This window comes from Rhyacophila brunnea, unplaced genomic scaffold, assembly GCF_057557595.1.
Source record: "Rhyacophila brunnea isolate RB1 unplaced genomic scaffold, BYU_Rbru_1.0 scaffold_14, whole genome shotgun sequence".
NCBI classification, from domain to species: Eukaryota; Metazoa; Arthropoda; class Insecta; order Trichoptera; family Rhyacophilidae; genus Rhyacophila; species Rhyacophila brunnea.
In genome coordinates, this window is record NW_028232796.1 from 5,211,855 (window position 1) to 5,221,584 (window position 9,730).

General features: G+C 32.9%; 1 protein-coding gene across 1 annotated transcript; it reads left to right on the forward strand.

The window, feature by feature from the left end:
• The first annotated feature begins 1,745 nt into the window (after positions 1-1,745).
• On the forward strand, positions 1,746-7,920 carry narya (RING finger protein narya). The gene is made up of 8 exons (XM_085941945.1): positions 1,746-1,926; positions 2,038-2,102; positions 2,203-2,322; positions 3,036-3,171; positions 3,959-4,089; positions 5,494-5,586; positions 5,838-5,932; positions 7,253-7,920. Exons 1-8 carry the CDS (start codon positions 1,821-1,823, stop codon positions 7,308-7,310), a joined length of 804 nt encoding a protein of 267 aa, XP_085798071.1. The 5' UTR covers positions 1,746-1,820; the 3' UTR covers positions 7,311-7,920.
• The last annotated feature ends 1,810 nt before the right edge of the window (positions 7,921-9,730 follow it).

Sequence of the window (9,730 nt, forward strand, 5' to 3'; positions counted from 1 at the left end):
ATATTAAGTATATCAACATTTCATTAACACAAATTAAACATTAAAATATTGTGACTAATGCGGCGATTATGATCACGTCACATGCTGACACGGTGATAAATTTAGTCTATGGTTATTCCACAGAATATTTTGAATCATCACCATCTCTATAAATTCAATTATGGAAAGTGCCAACTCTAATTTATTAGTATTTTGAATTATTTTTCATGGTAATTACAATTAATTTTAACAATTTCTACGTGTGCGTACGTTAAAATTACTTGCGATATTGCATCCATAGATAATCAGCAGACCATAGATAATAATTTAATAGAAAATCCACAGAGAAAACCACTAAAAACAAAGAACATGCGATTTTGACGTGAGCTGAAAATGTGTAGGCCTGCAGAAAATAAAAAAACTGTTCATTGACTCGTGCGATTCATGATGTAGCGCGATACGCGTGAGGTGACCTCACTGTTCTAGCGATTTCGGCAGATTTTGCTAACTGATAATGTTCGTTTAACCTGATCCGTGTCACGGACGAATTAACTCGCCAAAGCATGTATGTCGCGTCAGGCCACAGACGAATATATTCGCGGGTTCCTGTAAACGTCATAACTTCTGAATAAACATTCTGTGTATATTTTCTAAACAATATTTATCATTTTAGTGTGAAAATATTCACGATAAACTTGATAAACATGTTGTGTTGCTAAGTTTTCACAAATATTTATCATTCCGTTCCTATTTCATATTTTTAAAGCTAGCCTACAAGTGTCCACCTAGTAAAAATTGGCTGGCAGTGGTAAGGTTAAAGGTTCAAAATGGGCTACGGTATGGGAACGTCAGTCTGATAACATTTTAAATACCTACCAAAAAAAAATGACAATACACATTTTTTTCCCGCAGTGGCAGCTTTCTGTGTCAGCATGTAACGCAGTGATTACCAACATGGAGCATACGCCCCACCGAGGGGCAATTTGAATGTTTTGGGGGTGTAAAAAGGTAGGTAATCTTGAAAACCATTTGAAGACGAAGCATAGCACAAGGATCGCACTAATTTTCTTCTGAGTGTATACATGTAACGTAATATACCTACATAATATTTACTTACAGAAGTTAAATTAAAAATAGTGTTGCCCATGAGCATTTTTTATTTGAAGCAATTCATTTTTCTTTAGAATTAGGTAGGTATTTAATTATAAAATTTTGATAGAGGGGCATGGAGATTTTTGAAGCGTTGAAGTGGGGCTTGGCAGAAATAAGGTTGGGAAACACTGAACGTAATGATAATGTATTTGGAGCATAAGAATACTTTATATTTTGCTCAAAATGCTGAAGAATTTAAAATCAGTCAAAATTTTTGAAAATCAATGTTATCAACAGCATTATTTTAATATAAAACTTATATTGGTCAATCACTATGTTCCGATATATTTCTCTATATTAAAATATATCTGTTCATTTCACACAACAATGATTATTAATTACTATCTCAAAAGATAATAATATTAATTCATTGGTTTCAATATTGGTTCATACAGGTTGGTTTTCCTGTTTGTTGTGTGTTTACTATTTTATAGCTAAATAGTACAATATACTTTGAATAATATACCTAGATAAACATGAGATTGGTGTTGGTACGATTTCGCATATATTTTTTTATTATCGAAATTATATTATTGAAATTTAGCAGCCATAAAAGTCTACCAAAGACAATAATTTAATTATTCTATTGTATTAAAAATTGTCTATAGTATTTTAATTTTGTTTTGGAACACAATTTAAACCAGCTGAATGTGGACCGGGAGTGAACAACAAACTATAAATATTGAAAAATGGATTGGATCCATTGCAATATTTGCTATATTCAACCATCGGAAGGAAAAGCATTTTCCATCACAAGCTGTGGCCACATGTACTGTTGTGATTGTGTGAGAAATGGTTTGTCAACATTTCCTTCAAGTACTAAAATTTAGTGTCAGTAGGCATAATATGCATTTCAGAACGATGTCTATCACTACATTTTTATAATATGTAATGTTGTAATTACAGGCACAGAAGGTGGAATATGTCTAAAATGCAAATCAGAATGTACCACCATAAAGCTGACTGCTGATGTAAGAATCTTTATAATAGTGAGACTAATAATAATGTAGGTTCATTTTTAATTTGATACCATAATATTGTTTTCATATGATTGTGTTTTATTTAAAATAGATGAAGAGTGAGGTCAAAGAGTTTTTCATGGAGCCGGATGAGATGCTTACAAAGATGATGCAGTTATTGGAGTTTCAAAAACAGCACAGAATGAGGCTGACAACTTATTGGATAACAGTGGTAAACTACAAAGAAAATCAGTTTTAAAACATAATATTAAAATTCTGTCTATGACACTACAAATATATAGGGGACCGATCTGTCAATTAATTATTTTATACCAGTAGAGCCAGCTTTCTTGCTAGGTCTTGTTTTATATACTCTTTGACTCTCATCATTAGATATAATATTTTCCATGTATCACATAGCTATTTTATGCTAATGAACATTCAGAATAAGCAAAATGTAGTATTTAAATAACGCACCTATGGTGGTACCTATAAAACTTGAAAAGAGCTGTGTAAATCAAGGTTCTCAACATATTTTTGACCAGTTCCCAAAAAACATCACCACAATGTCAGTAGTGTTGAACAGGCAACATTTGGTCACAGACATTCCTAGCATTAAGTTTAATTCTACTTAAGCAATTCTCATTCGGATAGTGAACACTCTTTATGACGTGTCAACGCCCCGTGATGTGCACCACTAGGTACTATTAGCAGTCAATACTCTCTATGTTCCGTCTATCGCTGATTAAAAAGCATTATGAAAAAATTATTTCCTAATAGGTATTGAACTATTTTTTTATTGCATTTTGTACTTCCTTTCTACACTTTCTTTTTAAATCACTCTCATAACGGAGAACTTTGTTGTGCATAAATATTTAATATTTTTGCATACTTACTGTTCATTACTAAAGAACACATAAAAAACAGTTAATGATTTTCCAACAGAATCAGAAGTATAAAGAGGCAAGGAATGAGGTAAAACGCGTAAATGAAATTGCTGAAAAAATGTATGACGAGATGAAGGAACTCCATAAACAAAACAAATTATTGAAAGCAGCACTTTCTTCGTACACGAACAACGGTATGTTAACTATTTTTTTAAATTTATAAGATGTATTGCCCTCTTCCTTTCGCTTACAGAATTAATGTCAGAGTACAAAACTGTGAAATTTCCTACAAATGAATTTGTAACGCGAAATTACTTGTACCTCATTGGAAAATTAACTTAAGTAACCTTTTTTCAACTTTTCTTTCATATATTTAGGTTTCGTCATTAAGGTTTTTTATTTGTAAGAACAACATCTTTGGGATGAAGCACACTCTGTAGTAAAGAGATAGGTAAAAATACTATAAGAAATAACATTAAGAATTACAGCTGCGACATAATATAAACACTCTGTGATTAAGAAATTTTAAGAAATCTTTTAATTTAATTGTAGGAACGTTTTCCACATTCTTGTGCAATATGTATGTATGTGTTATAAGCATTCATCTTTTCTATGCCGCAATTAGTTAATTGGTGTAATTAACGTAAGAATTGGTGTAATTACGGCGTGTAAACTTTGCGCTTTCGGCAGTTAAACGGTTTTAATGAAACTAATAGTGACATCGTTTAACTACTTGCTTGCATAATATTTTCTTATTAACTATTTTTTTTATCAACGAATAATTCACAAGATTTATGAATGTAACATTGTAATTATTGAATAATTTTGATGACACTTATGAGAAAATATATTATAACCAATACCTGAGAGATGCACGTTCGATTCTATACTTTTTTCAAAAAGATTTTTTCTATCGGTTATAATATATTTTCTCAGAAGTGTTTTCAAAATTATGTATGTTCAATATTTTCTTATGTTTAGAGAAGAAATCTCCATTTTCTATTCCTTGTTTCCCGGGTACCTCCTTGCCATTATCAGCATCTTCCCAAGGATCGATTTCATCTTCATCCAATAATATGAATATGAACAGTGGAAAAAACTGCATGCCACAGGTGATAATAATTTACCTACTGCAATTTTAATTGGATTAAAATAAGCATTTTGGAAAGACTAAAGAAAGGTCATTTTTTGTATGAGATAAAGCTGTGAAGGAAAGACACCCTTTTAATGCTCTTTTGACAATGTTTTGTTAGTATAAAAATAACTTTGTATATCACTCAATGATTATGGGGAATGTAATTCAAATCATTTTTTTATGTTAATGTGTCTAATAGATAACCACATGAATTAAATAATACCTAACAATAATAGACACAATGGCCAAGCAGTTACACATTAGGCTTATGGTGCCGTGGGTCCTGGGCAATGTTCCCTGTAAGGTGTGCGCGTGCACACCTACCAAAATGTGTCCCCCGCACAGTCCTCACACAAAAATATTGTAAAAAAAAGTTTCCTTTGCCAGATTTCTAATTTAATAAATCTAAATAAATTATTTAGATATTCATTGTATAAACATAAATCATTATTTTAAGTGTCCGAATTAAACTCATTTATAATAATATAATTTTCAATACATTAATTCATAACATTTTAAGTCATATTTTTGTCGAGACAAACAAATAAGTGTTGTATTTTGAAATTGTGCAAAAAATTGGTTGACTCAAAGAGTTTTGGGTAGACTAGTATTTACAACAAATTTAGAACAAAAACAACCCAACGTACAAAAAAATATAGATTTAATTTAAGTAAATATAAAAAAACGTTTTGCAAGTTTAGTATTTAATATATTTTATCAACGAATACTTTTTTCTTTATTTCCTATTTTTTTTATTATTATCGTTGTTAGGTAGTATTATTATATAAAATCACTGAAATTAAGAAATACCTTAAAAGTAAAAGTTTTAATGAAAAATTGTATGTGAGTGTGTTTGTGGGGGGGGGGGGGGTGTAAATTTGCTGCACCGGGTGGGTGACACCAACCCTAGTTACGCCACTACTCAGATACATTGATGATCTGCACACACACTAAAAAAATTAGAGGGAACGTTGGTCCCGGGTCTGGCTAATTTACATGTGGTCTTTCAATGTGTGTTTGGACACAGAGTATGCACCAAATAGGTTGAGTAAGTGGCTGACATCCATTTCTCATAAAAACAAATGTCTGTTAATACAACCTCCACTCTGCGGGGAGGCCCATAATGATCCTCTTAGGATCAAACATGGTAAAAAAAAGTATGGCATACAATATTGTTGTATTGGTTCAAACATAACCTAATATACCCGTATTACTTTTCTACAGCATAGTTTATCAATTTGTTAGGTATTGTAAAGTGATTAAATACTTCTAATATAAACAAGACATGATTAATTATAGAAATAAGTACCTACTTAATTGTTTTGGTAAGCGCCACAGGCTAACTGAGCCGAGATGCTTTATTTTTTGTATATATTTTCAGGTTTTCCAATCTACATTGGTAACACCTCTGCGACTGCATAAAGCTCAAAATACGAAGCACGCTGTCATCGGGTCTAAGAAAATTGGAAGAATAGTAAGCATAATTATTTGAATTACATATTATGTTTAAAATATTGTTTGTCTCATTATTTAATGAGAAATTAAAAAACAAAAGCTCAATACGTTGCAAGGCATGAACTGAACAGTGTAATATAATATTTGTATTCTAGTCTCACTTCATTTTGTGCCAGGCGTATTTAAACACTTCTACGGATATTAGATAATATAGTGTTACCGTCATTGCCTTATGTTGATATGCATTTGTAAGAAACGTGAACTTTACAGAGAAACCCATCCCAAGCAGAGTGTGGACCATCCTACGTCTGTTCATCCTCATTGCTGACACCCCAGTCGATAAATGGAAGCACCCCAGGCTCTAGGTATGTAATCAGAATAAAGTTAATATTAATTAAAGTAGTGAGTAGTCATATTAATATAACATATACAGTGAAACCTTCGATTGCAAGCATAATTATTCGTTCTGGATACGTGTTTGTAATCCAAAGCACTCGTATATCAATTTGATTTTCATCGCTCCCACTCCTACAGCCTTACATGGGTGGTGGTTTTCTAGAAAATTTTGCAATGTCCTACAGATTGGCAAATAAAGTTGTGATTATATTGAGATGCACGTCGCTTACTATCACGTGATGTCACAGTAAGCTGCCACTATAGGAAAAAAGTGTGTAATTTCATTTTTCTTGGTGTTATCAGACTGATACTCCCATCCCGTAGCACATTTTGAACCTTTAAACGAACATTGTCAGTTAGCGAAATCTTCCGAAATCATCAGAATAACAATGAGGTCACCTCACGTTGTACCGCACTGCATCGACACCTGCATGACTCAATGAACGTTTTTTATCATTTTCCACATGCCCACACATTTTCGATTGTGTCGTAATGATGTCAAAATCGCGTGTTTTTGTTTTTAGTGGTTGGCACTATGTATTTTCTATAAGAATGCTGTCTATTATCTATGGTCTGCAGGTTGGGCTCTGTTCAAAATATTATCTATGGATATAATATCGCAAGTAATTTTAACGTATGCACACATAGAAACTATTAAAATTAATTGAAATCAGCATGAATAATGAATAATAATTCAAAATACTAACACATTAGAGTTAGCATTCTCCATAATTGAATTTACAGAGGTAGTGATCATTCAAAATATTCTACAAAATGACGAAACCATAGACTAAATTTGTCGCCGTGACAGCATGACAGTACGCGGCGTGCATCTCAATATAGCAGTAGTCTAAAGTTCACTGGCTAATAAATCTATGTGAAGTCATTTGTAGATAACTTAATCAGTAGAACAATGGTCCTTTTTTTGGTTAATTTCCTACATTTAGGCTCCATCTCTATAGAAGGTTGTTTTCAACATTTTTTGTATTACTGCATTTTAAACCTGAGCATTAAATGGTTTCTTGACAGATGTCAGTATTATATTTGATTTTTTTTTCACTTTTGGATTACTAATTTCCAAAGTCAATTTATTTAACATTTAAGGGGCTAATGCATAGTCATACTTAAGTGGATTTGAGAAACACTACACTATCAATATTTGGGACATAGTATAGTGGCAATGAGAAAAACAAGAAAGCTTATTAGAACATCTTAGTTTGGTTAACTTAACGGTGACATCTATGTATTTGGACATGAATAATAAAATTGTTTTATATATTTTTTTGCAGATACCTAACAACGCCCAACAGTGCTTATTCACAAGCCTCATATAATGCACAATTTTAATTTTAATATTTAATTTGTTTGACAATTTATTATTGATATTTCATCTTTTAATTTTAACCATTGTAACTACTTAAAAGTAGAATAATTGTTGTTCAGACTAATAAATCATTATGCATTGATTTGTTGAATTGTTGATTATCTAGATGCAATAAAGGATAATAAGTTAATTTATTAATTATATAACCATTTCTTGAAAAAGGCCATCCATATTATGACGTCACTCAATAAGGGATTTTGTTATAATTTGATTTGTGATGAAGGGAAAATATCACAAATCATCATTTCAACAAATTTATTTTTAAATGAATGAGGGGAGCAGGGGTCAGAAATGTGAAATAATTTAGACAACCGGGTAAAAGTTTGTTTGACGAAATATAACAATGGGAGGAGAGGGAGTGATGACATTTATGGATAACCTTTAAACTTAAGATTAAAATGTAGATAACATTTGTTTTAATTATGCACTTGAATAGTGAAGGTGATCTTTAGGTGTATCTAAATATATTGGAGGCGAGACAGCGTCTTCTGTTCTGAATGATATGTATAGATACCTACTTATTATTTTATGATTGCTAAATAGTAGTAGTAGAAATACAAATTATAATGTTACAAAATTAATTTGTGGTTTTATTTATTATCATTATCATTATGACTACTATGTCACATTACGAGAAGGCGCACCAAAGTTAGATATTGGTGCATACAAGTTTGATACGGTCGACAGTTTCATATACCTTGGTTCTCTTGTAACTCGACATAATGATATTACAGAAGAAATCAACAAGAGAATCATGTCTGCTAATAAATGCTACTTTGGCCTGTTAAGATATTTTAAGTCCCGCATACTATCTCGCCGAACTAAAAGCACTCTTTACATGACACTTGTAAAGCCAGTGCTCACCTACGCATCGGAAACCTGGACAATAACTCTGCGAAATGAACGAGCCCTGAACATTTTTGAAAGAAAAATTCTCCACCGTATATATGGACCGATCAGGGACGGAACCAATTGGAGGAGAAGATATAATGCTGAGCTCTACGGGCTGTACGACGAAGATTGCAGCGCAGTTCAATCAATTAAGATTGGGAGACTGCGATGGCTAGGTCATGTGCACCGTATGAATGACAATGAACCGGCAAAGAGAGCGATGTCCAGCAATCTAATAGAAGAAGAGGCAGGCCAAAGATTCGCTGGTTGGATGGAGCTGCCAGTGACTGCCGTATTCTGGGGGTACCGAATTGGAAAGCGGCCACACTGGATAGAGACAGGTGGAGGGTGCTGTTGGAGGAGGCCAAGACCCACACCGGGTTGTCGCGTCCCTGATGATCATGATGAAATAGAAGTAGTAGAAATACAAATTATAATGTTACATAACTAATTTGTGGTTTTATTTATTATCATTATCATTAATTATTTCAAGCATTTATAACTTATTGAATAGCATGATTATTAGGTTTATAATGGGAACTAATATTTGTATGAATTTCACAGCATCACATTTTTGAGAAAAAATGGGATTCAGAAGACTCCATACAACACTAATAACTAATCTGAACGTAAAATTTTAGAGTTAAGCCGACTATGATAGAACAGATTGCTGTGTGTTACTTGACTTGATTGTAAAATTCTGATTTTTTTACAATACGGTCTTTGCCACTGGTGGACATTGAAGAGTTCATGATGACCGGGTGAAATTTATCAATAATAATGTGATTTTTCAGGTTAAAATATGGGCAGTCAGCTCAGGGTCATGAAGCTATGTCAGATGGGTTTCAAGTATGATTGATGATTAATTTGACGAAGGTACAATTACAGTACGAAGATTTACAGGATCATGATATGGGTGGTCTAGCAAATTGCATGTGAAGTAAGGTCCGAGCGACCCGGGTAAGAGGCCGGGTCTAAGTGATGATGTGTACGACGTTTCTACCCCTTTCACGTGAAGCCATTTCCGGTGAAGGATAGCACCACATGGTGCAACTTTCTGGCTCTCAACGAAAGATAGTTTCTATTATTTCAATTCTTAAAGTTAGTTTAAATTTTTTAATTAAAATAAAATTTAATATTATAAATGTTGCAGCTTTGCTTATTTGATACTGGTATGTTTTTGAAGAGCGTCCAAAATGTAAGTATCAGTAGGTAACTGGTATTCGGTTGGTAATGTTGGTAGTGAAGTGTCGAATTCTCAAAATAGCAGTAGAGTAAATGGATAACAAAAAAGTCGTAAAAACTTCCTATGATTGTGTTCATAATAATAGTATGCAATTTCAGAACTGCTTAATAGGCTTATGCCTTAATACTTTATGGTCAATGGGCCCAATGTTCCAGATGGTGCGTGGGGGTGGGGGAGGGGTAGTGGGAGTCAGTGGCGCACCCAGGATTTAATATTGGGGGGGGGGGCAAGGAGGAGAATGTAAAT